This window comes from Anser brachyrhynchus (genome assembly GCF_964034855.1).
Source record: "Anser brachyrhynchus genome assembly, chromosome: 10".
Lineage (NCBI taxonomy): Eukaryota > Metazoa > Chordata > Aves > Anseriformes > Anatidae > Anser > Anser brachyrhynchus.
The window spans coordinates 6,769,669-6,797,479 of NC_137705.1; the positions used below are offsets into that span (position 1 = coordinate 6,769,669).

The window sequence follows — 27,811 nt, forward strand, 5'->3', positions numbered from 1 at the left end:
CGGGTAGGTGGCTCCCGTGCAGGCTGTGTTTTCCCGATGAAGTCCTAACACTGGGTTGCTCACACAGCCTGGGAAAGGCTTAGCAGAGGCGGGCTGTGAGCCGCTCGGACGGACTCTTTTGGAGCGGCTCATGGAAAGAGGCTGCATCCCATGCCACTTCATTCACGCTGAATGTGCATTTTATTTTATTATTTTTTAAAATTTTTTCCCCTTAACTTACATGGCAACATCACAGTTCTTGCCACTGTTAACTGCTTTGTACTCCTCGTTGCTTTCCTTGCCGAAAGCCCCAGCACAGCAGTGTCTGTGTGCAAGGCAGAGCGCCTGCCTCGGAGGAGTTGCTCTTCCCAATGCTCACCTCAGGGCATGGCTTTCTGTACAGGTTTGCAGAGCTGAGGCTTTGCTCTGGGTGCTTGGTTTAAAGTCACCACCATGAGCAAGCGCTTAAGGACGTGACTGTAACCTCACAGCTCGACTGCCAGCCGGGTAACTCAAGCCTCTTGTCCAGCGCCGGTCTGGCCTCAGAACTGTCTCAAGTTTTTAGCGTAATGCTAGTCCAGATTTCATTGTAAACAAGTCCGGGGGATGCTGCGCTACTTTGTTCTTCCTTGCACCCCTAACTCTTCCCGGAGGTTCTTCCTTGCACCCCTACCTCTTCCCTGAGCTTTCCTGTGATAGCCTTATAGCATGTTCATCAGTGTTTTGGTTTATCCTGGAGACTTTTCAGTAAGAAAAGTTGGGATCCCGGCAGGCCCCTTCTCTCACCTCGCTCTCCGCTGTCACTTCCAGAGACTGCCCGAGAGCCCTGGCTCCCTCCTTGCCACGTGTTTGGTGTGGATTCTTCGAAGTGAAAAACGGAGCAGAAAAGGAAAAAAAAACTGAGTCAAGAGCAGGGTTTTTTTTTTCAGCGGTTCCTGAAAACACCATGAGGCAGGAAAATTGGATTCCTGAGAGTCAATAGAGTAGTAGTGGTTAACCTCCAGCTTGTAATTAGTTGGGGTAATCATTAACCGTGATGTAGGCAAGAAGCACTGGGGCTGGCTGTGCATCTGCCCGCTCCTGTGTGGACGCAGCAAAACCATGCTGCTGAGTGAGGCTCTCAGCCTGACCAGTTCGGGTGCATTTAGAGGCAGTACCCATTATTTTTGCATCATGTGTTACCCCAATCTTAGATTTGTTGTCCTTCTGACCTCCTTGGGTAGGTACAGTTGTCACTTTCCCTAGAGAAATGTCCCTCGTTCTTCAGCGTCCTGGTGCTACAGGTTCCATGCGAGCATAAAAGATATCGAATGCTTTAAGAAGAGAGGAGCAGAAAATGCCCTTAAATTCTTCCTCTTGCCTTTACTTCAAGACAGGACCCCTCTGCATGGAAACCTGCCACTGTCTACAGCAAAGCTGGGGCAAAGATCAGCAGAACTGCGTTTTTCCTCGGCATGGTCACAGCTTCAGCAGCCCCCGGCAGTTTGTGTCACCCACCAGCACTGGGGACAACTTGACCTCCTCAGCCCCAGAAGGGACCCAGGGCTGTAGCTGTAGTTAAATTTTGGGAAGTTTGTGATGAAAACCGTGAGGGCACTGGAAGCTTGAAAAGGCCAAAGGGGAGACAGGCTGGGCCTTCTGCTGCATTTGTTGGTACTCAGCCAGGGGCAACAGAAGTGTGTTTGTCACAAGGCCTCCGAATGCTCAGGCCTAGTGTATAAATGATAATACTTCTGCTTTTCAGCCTCCGAGCCTGAGCTCTGTGTTATTTTTTTGGCACTACTCAGCTGAAAGGCTATTTGTTTGAATTCACACTAGAAATATGAATCACTATTAAGGCACAGAAAATAATGTGGAGTGCCCTGCGAATACAGTAGATTAGGTTAGGTGCTTGTAGAATAGTTTCACCAGGGATTTATGATCTGTTAAGTGTATTTCTTTAGCAGCAAATGCTGAATTACCACTTTAGTGCTGGTTCATTCACCCATGCAGATGGAGAGCGATACCAAAAGGTACGGTGCCAAGCAGGCTCTCGCCTGCTCCCGATTCTGAGCACGCCCTGAAAGTTTGGAGTGAATACATCTCCTTCAGATTCACAACTTACACCTAAAATAATATTTTAAGAAGTTCTGTTAGCAATAAAGTAACAAGTGTTATTCATTCTCCAGACAGGAATTACTAGCTGCGCTGAAGTGCTCTCTGCTGATTCAGCAGCTGGGCTGCTGCTGGAGACTGAGCCGTGCTCCATCAAAGCTGGATTTTATTGCCGTGGAGGTAGTTCATCCTGGAACTTTCTGCAGTTCTTTACAGTACAGCCCTTCAGCTTATCATAATTTCCTTCCACTGGAAGGATTTGCATCGGACGTGGCTTTGTTGTTCTGAGTGGGTTCTGAAGCATAGAAATTGGGAAGTGTTTTATGTTTTACCTCAGGAAGGTAGGTAGGGGATGAACAGTCGTTTCGCTTTGGCTGTGGTATGGATTTGTTAGAATAACCAAGGTTGAGCTAAGCAGTGCATCTGAGGCCGGCTGTAGCAGGCTGGTACAAACGAAAGGAAGATTGGGGCTGTATTTAACGTGTCCCACCAAGATCCAGTTTGTACCCCAGGCCAGGAGAGTTTGTCAGCAGAGACCCCACGCTGGTAGGGAAGCAACTGTCGACACTGACAGATGAGGCTATTGAAGCATGCGTGGGGCACCCAAACATCTGGGCTGCATGGGACCGGTTGTACGCAGCAGTAAAAGTTCATTAGTGTTTTTTGTTTGTTTTTAATAGAGGGAAAAGGAAAACAGAACTGGCATCAAATCAGGTGTCTGCTGAGCCGTGTTAACTGTTAAGCTGAACTCCCTTGGCAATGTTCAAATATCTTTAGCACGCTGAGCCATAAAAGGTTTTTAAGTTTACTTGTGTTAGGAAAATGTAATAGCAATTAATTTACCAACAGGTTGTGGGTTTACAAGGTGCCTTCATTTCATGGGTGGCTGGCAGATAGAACATGCTTAGATTATATTGTATTTAAGAAGCCCTATGAATACTCGAGGCTTTTGAACTGGATGTTTTCGCTTTGTGGTCTTGTTTGAACTCTGGCCAGCAACGATGAATGAATCCTTTGTGTCTTAGTATATATCCTTGTGTCTTTGACCTCATAGGAGACATGGAATAACAAAAGTAGGTACCCGACTTTATTTACTTATTTACCTAGCAGTTAAAACAAGAAAGCAAACAAAACGGTGGTGATTTATTTGGCCTCTTCTCCCCAGCGCCCCCTTGACAAATGGCTGTTGGAAGAGTGTTTAACTGTGACCTTAAAGCCACAGGCGTAATGAAACTGTGATCTGGCAGATGTGACATACTCGTCTTACATAAATCACTCTCTTTTGTCACTGCTGGCATATGGCCAATGAATCTTCTAATTATTGAATGGCTTTTATAGCCCCATTATTTATAATCACTTTTGGACGGCAGCTGGAAGACAAGGCTGGGACAGAATGAAATGATATAGCACAAAATATTATCATCTGGGTAACAACTGCTGGGATTAGGAAGATTTGGTGGTGGTGTGGTTACCAGCGCAGTCTTGTTAAACGATAAAAATCCACTCAGCCTTCATTTTGTCTCCTAAGACAGGCTGCTGCCTGGTGGACTTTACTGTGAAAATTATTATATTAATTGGTCCAGCAATGAAATATGAATCTCTCCAGGTAGTAGCAAACTGTATGTGTGAGTATCAGGGCTGCCTTTACAGGAGGACTCGAAGGAAATCCATTGCAGGCATTAGTAAGATGCAGTGGTGAATGCAGGGTTGATGCCAGCACTGCTCTCGTGTAAAGTGTTGTATGGAAGAGTTTTAAGTGGTTTCTGCTTCCCAGGAGCCCTGTCTGCCCCCTGTATTCAGTAAGAATTTAACAATGCAGTTGGAAGTTGTCTTTAGTTACTTCGTTAATATTTTAGCATTTATCAAAACAAAAACAAACAAAACCCACCCATACCCCAAACCCAAACAACAACTAGCTAGGTAGCGGTGTTTGTTTTAAAGAGGGTGATGGGTTTAAGACTAGGTTAGGTTAATACACTTTACAATATAAGGGGAGCTGATTTGGCTGCCAGTATAGATGAGTTTCTGTTGAGTCCAGTTTGCTGGCAGAGCAGCAGCCGTGGAGGCAGGAGCACGGTTTGAGCCACCCAGCCCAGGAGGTCACTCAAGTGAGTTTGCAAGTCCCCTCGCTGCTTTGCAAAACGTGAGCTGCAGGTTCTCTGCTCACACCTCTAAGCAAGTTATTTTGATTTTTATTATTTTGATTTTTTGTTATTAATCTTTTTTAATTATCTGCAGTTCTGCATTTGGTTGGCACTGTTCTGTTCCTGTGCGACAAAGATAGCTTACTAATGGCTGCTAAATATCTTCAGATAGGGATCTTCAGATGAAAGACAGCATGTTATAATCGGGGGTTTATACTGCAAATCCAACATGTGCAATCTTTGTGTCTTTCAAAAATGGAATCCTTCCCTCAATGTAGACATCAGGCGGCAAGAGAGAGTCTTAATCCAGATGACTCTATTGCACTCTTATCCCTTTAGCGAGGCCTTTAACCTTTGATTGCTTCACGGTCCTGTTGTTTTGAAACGGTCTTTGTCCGCCCGCAGAGAATCGCTCGCTGAAGATGCCTCTAAGTGGAGATCCCTACAAGAAAAGGGGGCTTCTGCTGCAATTCGGGAATGGAAAACGCATTTTTCCAGTTCAGATGCAATCAGCCACTGTGAATGTGGCAATCGGTAGCCTTTCCACAGAAGGGTAAAGCTAAAATATTTACTGCTGCAAACCTTCTTAGGGGAATGTAATATAGGTCAGAGACCACTGTGTCCCGAGCCTGACCCTGATCCATCGTGGCACACGCATCCATGGGCTCTGCCAGACTACAGCTATTTATCAGGATTAGCTCTGACCATCTCAACGCACAAATGGGATAAAAACAGCTGCAGTAATTAATATAAACATAAACTAAGAAACGCCAGTTTCCAAATGCATAAAACATGAGTTCAAAATATATCCTCGGCATATACATATTGCGCAGCTCTGGCATAGGCTGCCTACCAGCTGGCAGGAAGGTGCTGTCAGCCTGGCGATGTTCACTCGCAGCTTTTTGCTGGGAAAAATAGCAGATTTTGCTCGGTCACTTATGCAGTCTGCTTTCCTTATTGGAAGGCTGTATTTTGATAAAGCAAGAAGCTTTCAGCCCCCCGGGTCTGTGTGCTGCTCGCTGGCGGCGGTGCTCTGGAGGAGATGGATGTGCTCCTGCGGCGAAGGCAGCGCTGGGTGATGGTGTGTGCAGCTTGCTCCCCTGCAGAAACCGGGAATTGCAGCAACAAGAGTCAGAGCAGAATTCAAAGCGTAGTTCCTCTGGTGCCTTGAGTACTGGGTAACTGCTGGGGGACAAGTGTGTGACAGAGCACTGAGGGTTTGAGAGAAGCGTATGTAGAAACAGTCGATATTTTTCATTAATCACAGAAACATTTAGGTTATATATATATATATATATATATATATCTCTTCACAAAATTGACCAGCACCTTTTTATTGTTTCTCAGAAAACTACATGTCAGCAGCATCAGCTCTTTCCATGGGAGATGTTTTGTTTCCCCCTTGGGGTTAGTTTTTGTTACTGAGATATCAGTATGGTGCAATGGTTTGGGAGGATGATTGATGTGCTCTGAAATGCGCTATTATAATTAAGAATAATTGAGAAAAATGGCCATACAGTAAGTTGCCTTTGTTTCATGCAAGGGAAAGAAGGGTTCAGGTAATAAGGTGGAAACATCTCAGCTTTGGAGTAGTCTACAGTGGGGAGAGAGCAGGGGAAACTTGTTTCTCTTATAAAGAAAGGCACTGCTTTTGTTTTTCCAGGGGTTAAAAATGTTTCAGCAACAAAAATCAATCTTGCAACATGTTGTAATTCTTCAGTTTCAAAGTATGATTTTTGCTGAAGTTAGTAGGGAAGGATTTTTATTTATTTATTTTTAAATGTCTGATTTTCTGAAACTGCCCAATTTTGATTACAGAAAAGACACGTTAGTTTTTCTGTGGGCAAATAAATGCGTTTCCAGCATGAATTTCTAGTGGCATTTCCTGCATTTCCAACAGCAGGAAGGTTGGATGTTAAGAGCTGTCTCCTCTGGATTGCATCTTTTGTTGGTCTGCTGTTATCGCTGTAGGATCTCCTTACATGTGCTTATCAGAGAAGAAAAGGAAGGTTCTCCAAAGAGCAAATGTAAGATCCGATCTCCTTGAAAACAGAGGAGCGTTTGAAAGTGTATTATCCTTTCAGTTAGCACGGCTCATCTCTAAGGAAACTGAAGCCAGGTATATTCTTAGCACAACTTATGCATGGAATCAGATTTTACAAAGGGAGGACGTCTGCACGAAGGCAGATGGTGCTGGGCACCTGCCTTCCCACCCAGCCTGGTGCTGGTTGGCACAGGGGCAGAAGCCGTCGGCGGGTGAGACGTGTTGGCAAAGGGAGCAGTGGTGGGGGATGCCCTTCAAGTACGAGTTTTGCTGCTGCACTTTGCACATGGGAGGTTGCAGAGATGTCACGGGCATGTCTTTCTGTTTCTCAGGAATTGCAGGGTTTTATATTTTAGGCTCTAGAAAAAAAAAAATCAGACTTCTTAAACTTGAGTTTAGTGCTAGAATCTGCTCAAGAATGCCAGGATCAAGCACGTGCCCTTTCACGGCTGAGCAGATTTTTGGAAAAGATAGGGTGGACTGCAACACTTCGAATGGCAGAGAATCCCACGTGTTCCATGGCGGGTCCTTTCGACAGCTTTCTGTGTGGGGTTAGTTTCTGTGAGCTCGTTTTCCTCTTCCATGCTCTGGATTGGATTGTGTGGGGTGAGCTTGGTTTTGTGCACAGCTGGGGGCTCAGCAGCTGCTGAGCCAAGCTAGTCAGGGCTGCAGTAAGCCTTTTTTCCATCTGGAATTTTCTGGAATTTAGCAACAAAAATGTGACCCTTTTTTCCTTCTTTTCCCCTTTTTCTCTTTTTCCCTTTTCCCTTTTTCCCTTTTTTTCCTCCCTATTTCAAGTAAATGTAATAGAAATGGGCATCGCTGTGAGCTCCCTGAGGGGACGGGTGTGCAAGCGTTGCTGTAGCCCCTGGTTTTGCAATGCCATTTGGCTGGCACATCGGTGACTCAGCTGGGAGATCCCAGCTACTGCATAACCCCGTAGCCAAACTTCCGAGTGGGGGCCGTAACAGACTGAGATGCTCGATGGAATAGGCACAGAGGGAAGATAAAGGCAGATATCATCAGTAAATTGCATGCTTTTTGTAGTCAAACAAGCCTATCTCAGCAGAGCTTTTTCACCTCTAGACATTATTGTGACATAAATCATTGAATCATGAATCACACAGTATTTCAGGAGAGAGCCTAAATTATAACATGCAGCTCAGTGCTTAATTCCTTCCCCTGCAGCGTGTCCAAGGTGCTTGTCATGTTTGTTTGTTTTTAGCTATGAGTAACTACCTTGTCTTACTATCGTGTGCAGAGGAAAAATATGAACTGTTCAACGGAAAGATAAAGTGGTTTATTATTTCGGAGGGTGCTCCTTTTCGTGCCGTATCTCTCTGGAGTCAAAAGACTTGGTATCAAATCAAACACCTGGAGTTTGGAAGGTCAGATCTGAAATATGAAAACTTTAACCCACGGTCTTATGTGGGAAACCATTTTATTTTTATTTTTTTAAATGTAATAACCAGAGACTGCTCTTGGAGTGGGGGTTGTTGCTTGGGGTAAGTCAGGAGGTATGATGAGCCGGCTTTATCGGCCTTTATTTCAGTTTTGTTGTTTCAGCCATTTCTGTAATGAGCATCTTGGTCATAAATTTTTTACTTCTTGTTAGGAAAGGGGCTGCAGCTTAAACCTGCCTTCCTGTCTTCCTTCCTTCCTGCCGTCCTTCAATTAAAAAAAAAAAAAAAAGCTGTCTGGAGAATGTACATACAAAAAAATACAAATCACCTGTATTTCTTTTTTTAGAGTTTAACTCAGTTTTTCAAATTAGTTTTCTGTTGTTGTTTGTACGCTTGTTTTTAACCTGATGTTACTGTTCAAAAGTTGCAGATCCTCATTACTCAGGCTGCTCCTGCCCGTTTCTTTGAGCGGCCTGCACTATTTTCCTCGTTTGCCTGGTGCCGCTGCTGCCTCCCAGCCCCGCTGTCCAGCCGCACTGCGTTGCAGCATTATCATTCTTGATTTGTTTTGCAGTGGTTCCTAGAGGCTCCAGCCAGGGATCCGCAACAGTAACGTTAAGTGCAGTGTCAACAAATATTGAGATGGCCTCTGCATTACATATTCACAATCCAATAAAAAAATGATCATGCAAACTGTAAAAGACCGTATTAACAGCTGTGGGGGTTCACCCCGAGGTCCACGTAGCCCAGTGTTCTAGCTCAGTCTGTGCCCTTGAACAAAATGCCTAGGAAAGAAAAGGAAATGGGCAAGATGTTTGATATTCCCCCACTTCCTCTCCCGAGACACTCCCAGCTACCAGCAATTCATTTTCAGCTCAAGGGATTTCCTACAATTTATGCAACCCTCCTGCAATGGGTCCATCTTCTGTGTCCTTTCCAGGTCTCCCCTTTAAGCCCCTCTATAAGCTTCTTGCACCCACGGTGCAGATCTGCCTCAGCCTGTGTGAGCTACTTTTCCACTCCTTATTTTAAGAACAAAAGGGTTTCTATCCCCATTCTCTGTAGGTTTATGTGGGATTGGTTTTGCTTTTCAGTCAAATTAATGTCAGCATTATTTCAGATTTGGAAATATTTCATTTCTGGGAAAAGACTTCATTAAGTTGCTCCAGTTCATATGTTCTGCTACAAGAAAAGATTTGGTGTTGAATGTTCATTTACAACGAAGTCTTGCTTTTTTTGGTGGTTGTTGTTTTTAGCTCATCTGTCTTTATTCTCACATATTTATGGAAGTGTTCAAAGCTGAATGGGGAAACAAATTCAAGTGAGAAGCGTTGGATATTATTCTGTTGGTTTTTAAGAACTTTGGGTGCTCTTAACTCCTTCAGTCATTTCCCAACTCATGCTCTGTGCAGGGGTAGGTAGCAGTGCAAAGTACAGCTCATCTTTGATTTTGTGCCATGTTTGGCTGTGTTAGTACCTCTAATGGGAGAAGTCTTTCCTTTCCATCTCCCTGCCCAGCTCCCTCTCCAGTGAGTTGCAAAAACAATCCTCTACCTTTATTATCTTTCATCTCTTTCACGTCATCTGTCTTTCTCCATTTGCTCAGACAAATAAGTGATAAAAGGGAATCATGATCTGTTTAGCACCACAGGAAGAAAGATGCGTTACGAGGCAAGAGAGACCTCTTGTTTACAGCGAGTTATTTTTGGTAATTAGCCATTTGTAGAGGAAGATGAGCCTCCGCTCGTAAAGTCAGCATGCCATAATTTAGGGGACTCTGAATGGAAGCCTAACATTTGCCTGAATTGGAAATGTTAATTGTGTGCATTTAGAAATAAATAAATGGCTGTGTTTTCTTTGCAGGAAGCAGACTGAACAAAGACCTGAGACATTATCTCAACCAGAGGTTTCAGAAAGGATCGCCGGATCACGATCTACAGCAGACTATTAGAGATAACCTTTATCGCCATGCTGTGCCTTGTAAGTAACAAAACACTGACCTGGTGGATTACACGGAGTGGAATTTTAATTGGTTTATTTATTTATTCATTTATTTGTGGATTTATTTATCGGAGGCAGCCTTTGTGTGGTGGTGTGCAGAGCTCAGTTTTCAGATAGGACAAACTTGCATGTGTGACAGCAGAAAGGGTTGAGATAGGGTTGACAGGGAAACCAGTTCATCCTTGTATTCGGCTTTTGTGATGACCTTTTTGGATCAGTGGATGCTCTGATACATGGCTGGAATGCTGCTCTACTGCGAAGAAAAAAAAAAAGATTTTAAAAAAGAGTACTTGGCTTAGAAAGTGTTCATTAGTATCATTATGGTGCATGTTCCTCTATTGTTTTGAAACCGATGAATAAAAGCATCTTTTTTATATTTATTTTGTTAGCAAAACTTTATTTCTGATGCTTATTTAATGTGTGAAATGGAACAGCATTTTGTGGCTGGGTCACACTGAAAGAGGGCACTGCCACTGTTGGAAGGTCATCTTCAGTTCGCGTAGGCGGTAAGCAGCAAAAGTGAAGCTAAGAAGGAAATACTCTTTTTCACCCAGAAACCAACTAGTAGAAAAACAGAGAAGTTTAGAGAGTGATAAACTTTAGGAGTTCAGAAGCTTTACCCAAAATCAGTCTGTGCTTAGCTTTTGGGGAAGATGCAGAATAAGTGGAAAAAGATCCTATTTCATTGCACCATTCTCCAGCCTCTAGAAGAGGTTATTGAAAACAAAAGGTTTTTTGCTTGGACCTTGATGAGCTCTGAAGATAATGGCATGCCTTTCAGATCAGGCTTGGCTAAGAGCTAGTAAACTCTTAGTTATAGCATGCTAAATTGAGCAGCAAAACGTTTTTAAGCTTTCTATCTGTACGTGAATCAGAGGTTGTTTATATTGGAAGACTTGTATAAATATTGAATAATGATGTTGCCATTCAAAAATCAGTATTTACCAACAAATACCACATAATGGTAGGTAGAGTAATAGCTGTTTTCAATCTAAGTGTTGCACAAGGGAGAACTGTGTAGGGCCACAGTTAGAATTGTGTGGTAACGCTGATAGATGTTGATTCTTCAAATGGCAGATGTTGTATATCGCTGTTGAGTTTGTTCTCGTTTTATCAGTGGAAAGCATGGACCAAATTACCTCTAAAGTGCTGTGCATGGACGTAAAGAATAAATATGGATTATTATTTTCTATTGAATACTTCCATTTTCCATTCTGTTAGCATGAAATATGATTAGTTTTCAGTCATCTGACTTGCCTGGCTGCAGGTTTTTAAGGTATAATGGGGAAAGTGCCTTCTAGGAAAACGCATGTGGTGTTAGGCTCGGTAGATGCAATGTCTTAATGCTAACGTCCTTCTGCCTATGTGTTACATCCCAATTTCTAATTTCTGAAGCAGCAAATAAAGCAAATGAGTGAAGTACTGTGGACGCATTTTGTGTGTTACCAAGGTTACATTTTGAAATGCTTTCCATTGATTCTATTCTCTGATTTATTGAACTTGATGGTGAGCTAAACTGCTTGGACTCGCTTAAAGACTTTTGATTTAAAATTAAGACCGGTGAAAGCGATTGCTGCCTCCTGGAAATAGGAGGAGGAGGAGGTTTGTGTTGCTGGTGTGTTAATAAGAACATCAGTACTCATGTTCCGTTTATGAAACAAATGGGAAATCTGAGAAGTGGAGTTCGGTTACCATGTCTCTTCGTACTTGCTGAGTTGTAAAGCAGGTAACATTTAATTTTCTCTTCGTGTACCGTGGGGATGGTATTAGTGGTAGCTTTTAAGAATGATGCTAATATTCATGTGTGAATTTGAATGAGATGACTGCACGCATGGTGGGTTGGAATGCTTTACAGGTCTGGAGATTAATCTAGCTGCACACTCATATTTTTATTCCTTGGTGCACGTGACTAGTAAATCCAGAGCCCTGGACCAATCTCTAGTGCTAATGGATTATGAAGTCTTGTATTTGAAAATGGAATTCTCTGCTGATTATGTGGTAAACACGAACAAGAACACAAGGTCACTTGGACTGAGCGTGTTTGGCCTGCCAGCTGCTTTTTGTTGCACTAATAGAAGGGCTAAATGAAGTGATAATTACTAAATGCAACATGAAGAAAGGCAAGGTTAACCTGTTCTTCCCCCCAAATTCCCCCAAAATAGTTAGGATCCCCCGCGGTTCAGCTCTCACTCACTTGGTCGAGGCTGGGATTCAGGCCCAAGGGCTGCAGGCTCCCGCACAGCCTATTATAGCAGAGTTGATTAGGAACTAGCTGTGTTCCATGGTGAGCAACTTCAGTTGCTCTCATCGAGTTGGGACGATGTGAGCATTGCCTAGGTGGATGACACAGGTACGGGCTTCTGAGAGAGCAGGCAACTTCACCGCTAAACACAGGAGCTGTCTGTAAAGAAACGAGACGTAGGAATGCACCCAAAGGAGAATTATTATTGAAAGAAGTAGGTGGACTGCACAGTTATTTTTGCAAGCTGAAGTCGTAAAGAGACATCTGCAAATGCATGTATTAGCTCAGATGGGAAGCACCACGCAGTCCTGCCCCAGCTCTGGCCAGCCTCAGCAGTCGTCCCTCTGCCCTCCAGCACGCTTCCTCCAGCCCGTCACACACTCAGCTCCCTGCTCCACGTCACACTGAGTTTTCCTGCAAAGATCTGTAGTAAACAACAGCTGTGACAAGCTTCCAGGTGGCCTCCAGGTTTGGTGTCTGTGCCATCCTCAGTGCTCTGCTCTTGCTATCACACCACACCCACAGGCTTATTTACAGAAACAAAGCATTCTTCTCTGGGTTTTACAACTTCGGCATCGTAATCTAGGACTCCGAGTAAGGAAGAGAGGCAGGACACATTTATGTATTGGGATGGTGCAGAGACACTAATGAAGCCATGCATTTACAATGCACACGTCTTTGAAACAGCGCAGTTCAGACACTGAGCTAGCTTTTATTTTAGCTAAACCAACCGTGTGCCATTTCCTCCACTTTCTTCCTGATGCTCTCATTTCACTGTTGACTTCACATGCTGGGTCTTGAGACTTTTTAATAGTATTTTTGTCTTCTGCTTAAAGAAATCAGCACCTTAAACTTCAGCAAAGTTTTTCTCTTTACGTGTTCAAATATCAGTTCTCGTTCCTAGCACAGAGGATCCATTGTCAAAACCAGAAAAAAACCCTCAGAGACATCATCCAGATTAGCAAGATGTTAGGGCAGGCTCTCGCTGTCCCCTTGGCCTTGTTTTGTTTTGAAGCACCACATTTTTCCAGTTTTCTGACATGCCTAATGTAGACCACCAGAAATAACGCTCTGCTTGTGGGCTAGTTAACGGCTCCATTGAGCTTGGAGTAGACTGTGACTTGGCAACGGTGTCACGATTACCGACTGGCCGTGACTACACCAGAAGCGCTTTGGCTGACGCTGGGACTTTGCCCACGGCTTTTTTTTTTAGTGTGGATTTCACTTAGGCTGGCCAAGTTGAGCTGGAAGAAACCCTGAGGACAAACGGGCAGGTCTGCTGACTGCGAGGGGTGACGGAGCCCACCCGTGCGAAGAGAGGCTGGTGGGATTTGCGTCCCACCTGGCGTGGGGCAGGCTGAGGGGCCAGGAGGTGCAGCGTGTTGACATCCCACCTTTCGCTTTCACAAAGTGTTTCTAGAAGCAGAACTCCTCAAAATCGCATTGGTGTATGTGAAGGTTTGCTTAGTGGAAAATGTGATTAGTTGGAAGTGCATGTAAGAATATATCCGTGCGACTGCATCCGAAATAGGTGTTTCCACGTCGCCTTACCTTGGGATATCTGTGCAGTAGTGTTAATTGAGAAAGAGATGGGATGGCAGCTTCCTTTCATGTCCTGGTGCAGCAGCGTGTCTAAAGCACCGTTCACGGAAGGCTGAACAGACAGGATTATCTTCCTCATTTTGAAATGATGGTAGAGGGCATCTGTTTAACGTAAACAAGCAGCACTGGCCATTTGTCCTAGATGCTTCTTCTCAACAACTCGACAGCGGCTTTCCCAGTGTCTGAAGAAGAACCAGAGATTATTTCCATAAAAGCTTATCCGTGTGTGTGTATTTGGGGTGGACGGGGTTCCACCTGAGCACCTTTACTTGATTCTCCATTTGCTGGACTCCTCAGTGACGTGCACAGACAGCTATGGTGGGCCTGCTATCTGCACCCTAACTTGCCAAAGCAGTGCTCCCGGTGCAGGCATGACTAAAACAACAGACCCCTATTCAAGTATATTCTGCATTTGTCTTATTTCAGTATGGTGCAATTTTTTTTATTTTTTTATTCTTTTTTGCTTGGCTACGGTCATCAAAACTCAGGGAAAAGCAAGGTCTTTTTGATGGTTGATGAAACAGGGACGACGTAATGCCTAGCCCAGAGTTAAGTCTTAGATGTCAGCCTAGACACTCTGTAGCTACCTTTTTCTTTTTTTTTTCTTCCCAAAGTTGACGTTTAAAACCTCGAGAGGTCATCATTCAACAGTTGATTCACTTTCCCAAAACAAGTATATGCCCTGGGATTAATTGGCTGGAGAGCTTAGTGTTCGAGAGATACCGCTTTCATTTCTGCTGCCTGTTCTCTCGCCTTCCTGGAGTTTGATCTGTTCCCGTGTCTTCAATTACAGCCGTTGTGGTTAGTCTTAGAGGGGAGCAGGGAGCAAAATGGGAAGGAACGGATAAAAAATCAATAGTGTAAGCGTTGAGTGATCTGTAAGGAGGCTCAGAAAAAAGCCGTGACTGCCAGGCACCTGGTTGGCCCGAGCTCTCTCACACTTCGGGGGGAACTTTGAGTTTCTTTATTCCAAGTGATGGCTGGTGCAAAGGGAACGTGTCCTGCTAAGGAGAGCCAACAAGACTGACCCAGGTAACTTCACGGTATTTATAGGAAAGACTTTAGTGAGTGGGTGTAGAACTTATCACCTGGAGTAAATGTTTTCATCGATAATTAAAATACCGAAGGGTAGTTCAGATGCTCCAGGAGCTGGATAAGCTGTTACATGCATAACCCACATCATTTGCAACTAACAGAGGACCGCTTAGCACTGGGTTCCCCACACGGACTTCTGAACTTGTTAATGAATTGACAGGAAGACATGCAAACCAGCTTACAGGTACTATTTCTCTTTAGAATATTGGGTATAACAGAATATCAATACAAGGGAAAAATCATTGAAGTGAGGCAAAAAGACCTTTACGTTGCAAGCACACGCGCTTTTACACGTGGGGATATTTGAGTCACAATTTTGAAGTTATTTTTGGTTGCTAATTTTTATTAAGGATAAACAGAATCACTGATAGTGCACATTATTTTTCTTTGCAGGCAATAAATCATCAGTTTATGTAAACAAATGTTCTTTGAATTCTCAAAAGCTCTCCAGAACTGCAGCCGTATTTATTATCCAAGTACCTTTTGTTGCAGTTCCTTTCCTAGAAGTGTAATTCTGCTTTTGTAATGAGAAAAAGTTGCAGTGTCCATGAAATATTAATTTGAAAGCACGCACTGATAAGGTGATGAGCGGTGGGCTGATCTTTTCCTACCACAGGAAGAGCAATTAATTGTTTTACAAGATCTGTGTGAGCAGAAAGTTTGAAATGTTTTTAAAATAGAACCCTTATCACTAGGGTGCAACGTACAGGTACCAGCATTATGTAAAGATCATTTTTCTCAAGAACGCTTCCTTGTCAGTTATCTAACTCTGAAGAATGAGCGAGATTTTCCATGCCAGCTAATATGCACACATTTATTTTTTCCCTTTTATTTTCATCAGGGAATGTTCCTTGGGTACAACTAGTGGGTTTAGAAAATTCTTGTAGCTGTGTTCCCGGGAGTGCAGAATTGAGTCCCCTGCAGTTTCCAGGGATACAATTCTATCACAAGTTAGTGAACCAGGTGTGTTTTCACTTTTCAGAGAGAAAAATGCCCTGCTTTGAACAATAGGACCGATATATCTGTAGTTCAGTTCCTTTCTATACACAGTCATTTCTGTTTAATCTAGGAGACTTCAGACCTTTTTTTTTTTTTTTCCATCTGGTGTGTCCTTTTAGATCAATAGTTCATTTTGTGCCAGTGGAACTATTTGGTATATTATTTTTTATTTTTTTTACATTTGGAAATAAAAGCACTTATGATAGCAAATATTGCTCCATCTGCTTACCCATTTGTGAGGAATAGCTTTTTGTATTTCGCTGTACACCCGGTTGAAATTGCATGAGGCACCAGAGAACAGTACAAAGCAGAAGAGCTCAGCCTTACAGGCTCTCCCATGCTGTTTGCCAAAGGAGATTTGGGTAAGAAGTGTGGGAAGAGATTACATGGCTAGTTTTCTTTGTTTTCTTTGTTAGTCCCCAATGTACTTGATTTCACTTTTTTTTTCATTGCGGTTGCCTTGTACTACAGAAAAGCATCTGTGAGTGGGTATTTAGGTAGCGCAAACAAAGTCTGTGCATGTGATTTAAAATGGGAAGGTTTCTAAGGTTGTGAGTCTCTTGGAAAGCTTGAGAGTAAATCAGAGGTGAAAGCAGGTACTGCTGTTGGGAGGTTGAAGGGGTGGAGATGAGTCACCCCAGATTATTCACTTCAAAACCCTCTCCATCCTGCCATAGTTTCATTCACCATCACGGTTTAAACTATAGAAGAGAGCCACAATATCTCCAAAAGTCACAGAATGAGGATCTGCTGAAGAGTGTGTGGTCAAAGGTGACGAGTGTCCTTCTATCTACATTTTTATGTGATGTCCTAGTGTCCTGCTTAAAGCTCTTGTGATGGCTGCAAAATCCCAGCAGTTGATTTCATAAACCAAGCAGTTTAATTTCTTTTCAACTACTCCTGTGTATCTGCTCGCAGTTTACAGTGTATTGATTGTAGTACAAGCCAACAGAGTGAGTTTTCCAGGCAAAGTGAGCAGTTTAGAATTAGGAAAAACCAAACGTATAGCTATTCTTGAACCTGTTCTTCCACTCACAGCTGTGTTTGGGATGCACACCTCGTATTTCATTTTTAACTCTCTAGAAGACAGTCACCGTCGCTCTATATAGGTATGTTCGTACTTGGGTGTGTTGATTTGTGTGGTTGTTTCATAGGTATGAAAGTCTCATGCTTCCTTAGTTAAAGATGTCAGTACTCTTTTTTCCTAAAAAAAAGGACACTTGAAAATCCCATTTATGTGATATTATTCTGGTCCAGTTCAGTACCGGCAATTTAATGTGGGCAAAACCAGTGGCATGCCAGAGGAGGAAAAGCCTGTGTGATTGCCAGTCACATATATCGCTACCGTGACGGTCTCCGAGCCCAGGAGAGCAATGGCAGACGCAAACTCCTGATGGTTTTGGGAGAGCAATGGCAGATGCAGACTCCTGATGATTTTGGTGGTGAATGTGGTCTTGCTGTGTTTCATCTTCAAACAATTACCTTTTTTTTTTTTTTTGTTAACATTACCATGCTTCTTCACATAAAGTGTGCTGTATTTGTTCTCTAATCCTTTCTCTGTTTATTTCAGCGGAGAGGAGATTAGCTGTGTGAGCATTTATAAAACTGTTTGGCTTCTGCTAGCTGGTTTTCTTTGGGGAGAGTCATACCCAGTATCTTTACTAGGAATAACTCTTTGTAAATTAATCTGCATTGATTTTATTTTTTTTAGCTCCCAGTAGGAAAGTAAAAAAAAAAATAGAACAAATATTTCTAGTTCTACCCCTATTGTAGGAGAAATAAATCTTTCCTATTAGTCATAACAGTCTAGATATATCCTTCTTTTATAATGTCCTCTTGAATAATTAGAGCTGTGAGTTATGAAGACAAGATTCCTGGGTCATTGCCAGAACAGATTTGTTTAAGGGGGACACTAGTTCCCTGAATCCCTTTCACAGGGCTTTGTAACGTCCCAGGCTGCTCTTAATTACTGATTTAAGAGGGAATACGTCTGTTTCACTGAGAATTGTGAAAATTATTATTTAAATGGAAATGTTTAATAAATGACTCTTTGAAAGGCTAATGTATCTCCAGAATGAGAGATGTATCACGGAGTAATCAGGTATATACTGGTCTGGCAGTTCTACTTGCAGGGTCGTTTTGGAGCTGAAGGTAGAGGAAAACATCAGACCCTTGGAAGCATTAGCTGCCATTGAGTTATTTTATTCTTCATCATTCATTCCTTACCTGCACTTCTTTAAATTTCAGGTTTAACGCTTCATTTATGAATTAAAAAAAAAATAAAAATAAAACTACTGCAAACAGATTCTGGTGTTAGCCAAGGGAGGTGTGTAGGAAGAAGCAGGATCTCCTGTTGGATAAACTGATAATTTCATTTATATCTCAGACCATTATGGCATTCTGCTACTGCCACTACAGTATGTTCCTTTAAAGCTGCTTGCCATGTGCTAAAATATGCAGGTAATTCTCGCAGTATGAAGAATTTGAACTTGTGCACCTCAGAACCGAGGGGCTGGGCAGGTGATGGAGGAAGGAGGAACTCCAAATTAAGAAGCTGTTCCGGCAAACTCTTCCCTGAATACGTGAGGAGGTGGCTATTTATAAACGCAGCATTACCGTCTCCTGCTGTTCACAGTCTCGAATTAGTCAGGAAAAGCTTGAAACTGGGTATTGTGGTTCTTTTTAATTTACCTGTTAGTTGTAGAGCCCTTACCTCCATCTTCTTTCATGTTTTTCCAAGCTATGGGGTGGTTGGTTTTTGGTTGGTTGGTTTTGTTTTGGGGGCTGGGGTGGTACTGCATGAGATCTGCAAGTTGTGCTTAGATTGTGAGGTTATTTTCAGCTCTCCTAATTCCGGGCGTGTGAGGGTTTGAGAAAAGCAGACGTGCGAGAGAGTCGAGGGGAACGCAGCAGGACCCTGAATGGCGGTGCGCAGGTAGGAAGGCTGTGCTCAGCAGCGGGGCAGAGCTGAACCCGGGTCTTCCAGGAATAAAAGAAACCTGTAACGTTCATGAACAGCATTCCCATTTTTATATTCCTGTAATTAAAACATGTATACGCATTGCTATCTCAGGCTCCTGCAGTCCCCTGCTCAGCACACTGCGTTTTCTGGAAGGGAACGGCTGACGAGATGTGATCTTGCCGCTCCCGTGTAACTAACCACAGCGGAGGATCACACTGACAGACAGTCTGTAAATTGCCCACATTACAGAGCATTGATGATACCATTAAAATGGTAAATTTAATATTATAGTACTATTAGATTTCTCCCTCATTAACTCTGATCTGATAAACAACCTCCGGCATATTTTGAAGGTAATAGTCACCTTACAGTCACTACTACCTCCTCGCTATCTGACATTTCAAGCTCCTATAGATTTATAGTTCTTCTCTCATCTAATCTGTACTTACTGTTTTATTTTTTTCTTTGAACTTGTGCTTACAAGCAGAACCTTTCTTAGAGGGCCCTGGGCGTGCAATTAACACTTCACAACAAGAATAAAGTCATCCTAAATTCCATTCCTGGGATTTAGGACAAAATCAGTTTCAGAAGAAAAATGAACCCGATGTTCAGGCAAGCCAAACGTGAGCCTCCGAGGTATTTTAGCACCAGGCACTCGGTGTAAGGGTTGGCGCAGGGTAATGCTGGTAGCAGTGGTTGTGTTCTTGGCTCTTGCAGACAGGTATCAGGGGAGCCTCTGCGAAACGTTGCTGGAGAATGAAGATGGTGAGGAGGAGACCAGGTGGGCGCTGTGGCAGGGGCTGTGATAGATGCCAGGCAGAGCAGCCCTGCCTCTGCGTGCCAGGGACTTGGAAAAGCTCAAGACACTTTATTCAGCTGTGTCCACCCAGCACGGATGACTTCCATTCCCAAATGTTAATCCTCGAGGAGGAAAACCCATGAGCCACAGCTAACAACGTACCCCCAGCTCCTCCCGCCCGGCAGGGAGGCTTCCTTGGAGGTATCGCTCGCCTCTGTGTTTTCCTAAGTGAGTCACACTTTATTTAGAGTGCTGTCTCAAGGAGGAGGTGGTTGTTATACATCACCTATCAGAATGTAAAAGTGGAAAGCGACGCTGAAACACTGACCCTTAATCTGAAGAGCACCATCTGTGTTTTATTTCCACATCTTGCTGAGTTTACAGTTATTTGAATTCACAGTTTGTTCCCCATTTGCTGTTCCCACATGGTAAGTGAATTGGATCCAAAACGCACTGATGAAAGATTGAGAAGTCTGTTGGAGAGGTTTGTTCCTACCTACAAGAGTGCTCTATCTCACACTTCTTCCACCCCCCGAGTTAAATCCCAGCTGTAAAACCATGTCTCAAGATGGTCTTGTTCCATGGTGGGAAGCTGGGGTTACTGTAAGGACAGGCTCCTTTCCCCATCCAGAAGTGATTTATGATTTGTCTTTGGCTTTCTGCACGAGAAAAGGTACAAAGTTCTCTCGTATCCGACCGAGTATTTGCTTTACTGTTTCTGTAAGTTTGCATCAATGTTTATCTGGTGGTGTTTGGCATTGGAGCACCGCTCTTACTGAATATTATTTTTATTTGTTGATATGAGTCAAAGTGTTTGATGCTAAAATAAGTCTGGATGTAATGTAAAGAAGGGAGCTGTAATTACCATTCTTAGAGTTTTCTTGCTAGAGCTTCGAGTTACTCTGATTTTAAAATGTACAAACAGCTCAAAACCAGGTTGAATTTCATTTTTTCTCCTTTGTTTCTATTTTTTTTCTACTGACAGCAACCATTTTCTAAAGACATAACCAACTTTAAAAAAGATATAAAATTTAAACATGTCATATTTCAAAAGCAAGCCATCAAAATGCTGAAGGCTGTATAAACTTAAATACCTTCTTTGGCTTTTGCTGTAGACCACACAGGCTCTGAGAAATTGATTACTCTGGTGCTCCAAGGAGCTTTCATGATACAGAAACAGAGGTTTGCATTCAATTTCTTTCTGTGTGGGGGACTATTTTTTTTTTTTTGGGTAGAGAAAAAGCCTTTAAACCTCAGATTAAAAGTAAGTCATTTCATTGTTTCCTTTTTTTCCCCCTTCTAAATCTTATGAAAGAGTTTTCGTAAATGATTGGGGCACTGCGTCTCTGAATAAAAGTAAAATGCTCCGTTTCTTTTTTTTCCTTTTTTTTTTCTTTAATAAAGAAGCATTTATTTGTATTTTGGAATGTCCCGGTTAGCTGCTCCCTCACTTGGGCAGAAATTTTTGTTTTGTGGATGTGAAGAGGAGGCAAGGAATTAAGTTATATATCTTCTTTTTGCAGTCTTGAGATTTACGGTATCCAGCATTGTAAACTCACGATTATGAAAGGCTTTAGACTTCCCGCAGAGACTGTGGGCTGACCAGACACACAACCAAGACCAGCCTCAGACCCGTGGAGGCTGTTGTGGAAAGACAGGGAAGGCAGCTCCCGAGCAAACAATTCTCGTTTGTTCTCTTTAGGCAAGAGACTTGATGGGCCAGCACCTTTGTCCAGGTGGCATTTTCATGGGGATGCTCGTGTCCCTGTAAGAACGGGACTGTGGTATATTCTGATAGTCAGGCCGGCCTCCTGTTGGTGTGGGTCCATTTCCCTCGCAGAAGTACTACGAGCCTTGGTGGCATCCTGTCCCTTGAGGGTCGGGTTCTTGTGCCGGAGCAGCTGCAGGATTTGCGCCGTTGGGTTTGGTGCCGCAATGGATGTGTTCTCCTCATGTTTCCTGGCCCTGATGTGCGTGTACTCGAAACCCGGGACTTGTTGCCTGCATCCCCGCCCGTACCGAGCTGCTTTGCAAACCGTGGCTCGTACGGTTCAAAACACCCACTGCTTGCAGCAGCAAGGGCTGGCCCCATAGTTCCCAAACCCTGTCCCATGGGAGCAGCTGCCCGCGGTGTTCCCACAGCATCCCACAGCACCTCCCGTGTGGTCCTCAGGACCCACAGAAGCCCCTGTCGGTGCTGCTGGGGGAGCAGGTTTCCACGTGAGGCTCTTCTCCCCCGGGGTTTCAGTGCTGCCTCTGAGCCATCCTGTCCTCCAAGGTACGTGGAAAGCGTCCAAGACGGACACCTGCTGGCTCTGAAGCAGTCAAGTGCTTCTTCCAAACTATCTTTGGCCCCTGTTCTTGATGTTCGCTTTCAAAAAGATGCAGGCATGTGTGTTGGCTCTAAAAGAAAGGGGGGGGAAAAAAAATCCTTGTTACTGTCACTGAAATTCCCTGCAGATTTAAAAGGAAGATGAAAGTCGGTGCTTTAAGAGAAACTCAAAGCCCATGGGACAAGCACAGTGGAAGCCAGAGAGATGCTCTGTGTTTTGTCTGATTGCTTGCAGAAATGAGCGCCGTATCTCCTATGGAGGGAGACAGCTAGAAATATGTGTTCACATCGTTCCCCCATTCCTGCGCCTTGCAAAGTAGGACAATACCATTTTGCACTTCCCTGGGCACGTCCTCAAACAGCAGCTCCGTGAAGGTGGTAGAGAAATCGGAAGGGTGAGGGAGAGGTGGTGGTGGGGGGAAATCTGCCTTGGGGTATTTCAGATCTCCAGCGCGTACAGGTGCTTTTTAATCCCTCTGGCCTACATATTCCACAGCCCCTAGGAATAGAGGAGCCGTGATGTAATGCTCTTTTCCTCACACTCCCAGCTTAAATACAGATGGAAATTGTTGTCATGTGTTAGAAATGTCACCAATAATATAAAAGGCAGGCTTCTGCGTTCTCCCTTTTGCACTGTCAGCTGCTGCTGCCAGCTTATTCTTCCCTCTCAAACCTATTGTCATGTGGCAGAAACCCTGATGTAAGTAAGCCCTGTCCTCCCCCTGCTTATGATCCCTGCATTTTTTTATTCCCCTCTGCTGCAGTGCTGAGGATCATTACATACCACGACTTAAAGACAAGACCTCACAAAGGAAGGATTAATCTTGTATTTGTGCTTGAATTTCGAAGGACTCAGGCAAGTGAGAACGTTCCGTTGTATTATTTTTTTTCCTCCTCCTAGATGCTAGCGTTAGAAACGAAAAGCGGCGATCGTGCCGGGCTGGGTCCGCGTTTGCAGGGCGAACCCAGCGGTTCCTCGGCGGAGGGAGGCAGGGGAGGCAAGGCTGCGGGACCGGGCAGGGAGCAGCCGAGAGGGGTCTGCGCCGCCGAAGCCCAGCCTCGGGAGGACAGATGGCTGGTGCTGCTTTTTAATTCATCAAGCAGGCTTTACGGGAGGCCCGTTGGCGAGCGGGTGCGCGGCGAAAAAGCGGGGTCAGCGGGCACGAATAGGCTGAGATCAGGACCAGATGCCTGCCGAACAATGGGGCTTTTGAAAGAAATGCGGGAGGAAGCGTGGCGCTCGCTTTGTACTGCCTCCGCATTGCAGGTTGGAATGGGGCAGCTCCGATTTAATGAAGTGCATTCCTAAACGCGGTCGTCAGCCCGGGCTGGGAGACAAGGGGACATGTCAGAAGGGGGCTTGTGGGGCCGGCGTCGGGCGGGGGGGGAGCGATCCGCTGATGGATCGCCCCGAACAATGCGGTCTTAGTGCCGGATGGGAAAAACCATCCATACATCCCTGTGCATATTAATGCGCTACAGCAGGTGTTGCTAAATGTCTGTCCCCGCATTGTTCTGCGCCTCAGCCGGGGAGGGGGCAGGAAGGAGACCTCGCGAGGGATGCTCCCAGCTGGGGTGGAAATGTGGCTGCTCCCCAGACGGCCGGGCACGCCGGGAGGAAAGCAGGAGGCGAGAAGCGGCGCGTTTCGGCTCCTGGGGTCGTGTTGTGGGGCCAGGGGCTGGCCACTGCGAGCCGAGCTGGGAAGTGGTCCCCAGTGCCAGCTCCGGCAAGCAACAGGGGACGGGCTGAGAGCGGCTGGGCACCTCTTAGAGGTGTAGCAGGGTCCCCACGGTCCTCTTTTCTGTACGACATCCCTGAGCCAAGCAGACGTGAGGGCTGGGAAGTGAATCTCTGGAGAGGAGGCTGGGTTGTCAGGGCAAAGGGCAGGAGGGGAGGAGGCAGAGATGCTGTCTCAGTTGAAATTCAGCAGCGAGAGAGTTAAAAAGGGCTTTTTTTTTTTTAGCTCCTCCAGAAATACATCAACTGTGAATGAGTAGCAGAAGCTGTGTGCGCATTGCAATAAACAAAATGTACAGCGTGTGTAAAAACAAAATATCCATTTCGGTGTTTGTGCATGTCCTGTGGTGCTGCTGGATGCACCTCTCCCTGAGATAGTTTTGTGGGTAGCAGAAGTCAATTCCGTGCATACTTCCAGCCATGTTAGCCAGTGTGATTGTTGAAGGCTTTGTGGGGGAGGGGGGAGGTGTACGTAATTTCTCGTTATTATATGTGTTTCTTAATAAAAAGACACCCGTCTGACTGCTGCCATTGTGTTGTCTGCTCCCCGTGTGATTTGTGACATGCTATACTGTATTTGTCAGCGGTATGAAAGGGGGCTTTGTTCCTTGTTCATATTGTGGCACACTGCATCTCCGTGCAAATGGAATATTTGCCTTTGGAGCTCACTTAACTGTTGATCTGTGCTCGCTGTTAGACGGGGAAGGGCTTTCATTTTTCCCAGGACTTGCAGAGGAATTTCTAGGCAAGACTTTATTTTTTTTAAACGTATCGGTGTGTGATGAAGAGCGGTCAGCTTCATTTGCCCACAGGCCAGGTAAGGCACGGCCAGCAGCCGCAGCACTGCACGTCGCGGCTGCCTTTGCCGCGTCCCCCGTCCGCGGGTGAACGGACGAGTCACCGCAACCGAGGGCTTAGTCCTTGAGAACCTTCGATCACTTACTGCTGCGTAAACTTGCCGACGGGAGTTCAGAAAAATAAACCGGCGGTTTGGAACGGTGACAGGCCCTTGTGCCTATTTAAAGGCCGGCCAAGACTGCAGGTTAATAAAGGCAGTTACTGAGCAGCCAGATAAGAGGGTGAGCGTTTGGGGCTGCCAGCAGCGCTTGCAGAGCGCGTTCCAGCCGCCGGTGCCAAGCCCGTGTGCGCTGGATCAGGTTATGGTATCGTCCAGCATCGGCGGTGTTATCAATTGCTCCCTATTTACCCTCCCTTTTGTGCTCCAGCTGCTCGGATATCCGTCTGTGTGCACGTAAACGGGGACGGTTTGCAAGTGTAGCGGTTGGATGTGCAGCTAAAATGGGTCTAAATTTAAGGCAGTGCTTGCCCAGAAGGTGAATAAGACTTCTTTTAACACACACCACGTGTATGTATGGAGCTCATGTTTAAATTGAGCTCCTAGCTTCAGCAGCCTAGGCTTTATATTGCCAGTTATGCTCATTTTCAACTCTGCAGTGCACAAGGAAAAATGGGCAAAATGCAAAGTCTAACTCCTGGGAGGCTGCAGTCTGCTGCGAATGGCTTTTCTGTCAGAGGATCTGGCTCGGTAAAGGGCCAGATTGTGAACCTGTTGCTTGTTGATGCGTGCTTCCTCCTGCAACGTGGGAAAATGCACCGAGGAGTAACTTTGCTCCGAAGGGAGCGAGGATTCGCTCAGTGGTGCCGAGGAGCAGGGAGTGTTTTCTCCCTTGCCAGCTTGTTCGCGCTCTGCATTGCCTGCTGCTAGCTCCTGTCAGATGGAAGCAGTGATGGATCCGCATGGATCCCAGGATGGTGCTTTGCTTCCTCCTGGGAAACTGTTGCAGAGCTGCTGAGAAAGAGCTCAGGCGGCCGCTCCAGGAGCTCCTCGCTGCTGAAGTGTTGCAGAGGCAGCAAGCGAGCCTTTTCCAGGCGAGTTTCTTCCTTAGGCACTCTTCTAAGGCAGGTAATCCAACCTGCAATTTGAAGCTTAGAGCATCCCTTCCTCCGTTATTGACAAGCCGTAGCACAAGTGAGGCTGTCAGAGCAGTCAAAGCGTTGCAGAAAGAAAAAAGCAACAATGAAAGCCATTAATTCAGCAGCAGAAGCTGATTAAATGGTGTTGGGTTCTTGACTCTGCATCTGACAGTAATAATACTTACCCTGCGTTTCACTCGTTTAAAACTTCATGTGCTGTAGGTTAAGACTCTTGCCTGCACTTTGAAGCTTGTGTGTAGACACCTTTCTGACAGCCTCCCATCCTTCCCAGTGCGCTGAGTCCTTAAATGATTATGCCCAAAGTGTTTCTGAAATTAATGCACTTGAAGTCATTTTGGTCAGGGGATGCTGGGTGCTGTGGTATTCGATAAAGCTTATTCAGAATGTGGTGCTGTTTTCAGTCAAATTCTGCTAAATCCTGTCCTGAAATCCTCCAAATATTTCGCTCGTGAATATTCTGGTAAGCATGATGACTGGTTCGCTGTGCTGATCCTATATGGTCTTTCTGTCTGTAGCTAATCCTGGGGTTGCTGTTCTGCATACATAAGATTTTTTTTTCCTCTCTTGTTGATAATATCTAGTAGAATTTCAGCTGACTAGTAAAAGATAACAGATCGAATGTCCTACTCTCTTTTTCTCCTCCTAAGCGTATGTTGTGTTTCTTCTAGTTGAAAAACAAAACCTGCAGAAGTAGGAAAAACATCCTTGATCTGTTGTGCTCCATCTGAAGGAATGGCTTGCCCATGCAGGATGTCTTCAGGAATCCCAGTCCTCTCAAATCTGGAGGAAAGGGCATGTGCTGAAATGGCATCAACCCCTCAACTACCCCCATCTGGGATTAAAAAACGAGAGAAACAGAGAAAAGCAGAATTTCTACTACATGTAGAAATGTGTAGAGATGTAGCTGATGAAGCTGATAACAATGACTATAGTTAACATTGTTCCCCTAAAGAAAGTTATTGGATGTTCCTAGTTCCTACAGGGAAATGTAGGGAGGAACAGTGATTTTTTTAAAACTTTTTTATTTTTAAGAGCTGAGTCTACTTGTAGGAGATGTACTTCAGCAAACTCTGGCCTTTTCTGATGGAAAAAAAACATGTATTCGTTTGGGTCTGTTAGTACGATCTCAAAATTCCAACTTGACCGTGTTTCAGATTCAGTAGAAAAGCATACGGAAGGCAGGGAGATGGGTTAGCCTTGGGAATCTAACTTCCCACACACTGATTTCACCCATGGAATGACCATTGTATCCCCTTATTATAATATTAGCACACTTGCATAAAATATATTAATACCAATGTGCCCTGTATAGACATGGTTGTATGGGATGTATACATATGGTGGGTGTGTGTAGTAGGAATACTCACGCTTGTATTTAACTGCTAACATCAAATGTCATGAACAGGAGAGTGCACAGCATCTTCAGTAAAAACTTTCCTTAAAAATTGCATAATGTTTAGTTGATGTAAGATGTGGGTGTTTATGACATTTTTCCTTGGAAGAGATTGGATATATTTTTCTTTCAAATAGGCTTTCAAATGATTCATTAAGAAAATGAAATCCAAGAAGAAAAATAGTTGACCCAGCAGTTTGAGGTGAATGAGGCAAAATTCCCGACAATATCATGTGCGAAGCCAGCCCCCAGTGAGCTGCACCTGAATGACTTTGCTATATACTTTCTGCAAATTTCCAGTATTTATGTGGGGGGAAAAATGCTAGATGAGTCAAGTAGTCTTGTCAGCAATTGGGATGTGGCTGTGGCCGTCGCTTACTGCATCGAAAAGCAGTTCGTTGCTCTCCCTGCTCCAACAGAGGTGGTGGCCCACCTGGAATCGGCGGCGTTACCACCGCTTCCATCTGTGTCAGGAGACTCTTGGTCCACTGTAGACAGGAAATTTTATTTTATTTTATTCTCCATTAGCATACAGCACTGCCTTTAATGCATTTGAAGATGAGATGAGAATCAGGCATAAAAAATAAAAGCTCTGCAAGAACACTATTACTGAAATCATGATATATTGGGGTGGAAAAAGTAAAAGCCTTCCTCTCTCTTCCAACCATTTGCATCTTTACTGCGTATGAATTTTACCAGGAGTCTTTGGTACATTTATTGCTAGAAGTGAGGACATTCTGGTGTTAATCTTCTACATTAATCTAAACGAACGGGGAGCAGACTGAATAATAGTCATGTAGAAGGTGCCATTGGAAATGCACTGGAAATTGTCAGGGCTGCGGTGGTGATTAATAGTGTGTCATTTCTTTGATGGCGTGCTAACAGCTCAGCACCAGAATGTAAGCCGTGATAAAGGTGGGGAAGTGGCTTGGGGGAAAAAAGTCTCCTCTTCTCTTTTTCTAGGGTCCACAAGGAGAGCCTGAGGCTTGAGGAGAGTGGGATGTCAGAGGAAGCCAAGCCCTTTTCTT

At 44.5% G+C, this 27,811-nt stretch overlaps 1 protein-coding gene across 41 annotated transcripts in view; it reads left to right on the forward strand.

The window, feature by feature from the left end:
* Window positions 1-27,811, forward strand: part of MAGI1 (membrane associated guanylate kinase, WW and PDZ domain containing 1) — a 324,072-nt gene that overhangs the window by 148,065 nt on the left and 148,196 nt on the right. For 39 of the 41 annotated variants that reach the window (XM_080605680.1, XM_080605687.1, XM_080605681.1 and 36 more), the window contains exon 2: window positions 9,528-9,644. In XM_080605680.1, coding sequence (XP_080461806.1) covers window positions 9,528-9,644 — 117 coding nt within the window. Of the gene's footprint in view, window positions 1-9,527; window positions 9,645-22,460; window positions 22,553-27,811 lie in introns of those variants that run through there. The other 2 variants (XM_080605683.1, XM_080605684.1) reach the window with 1 other exon arrangement.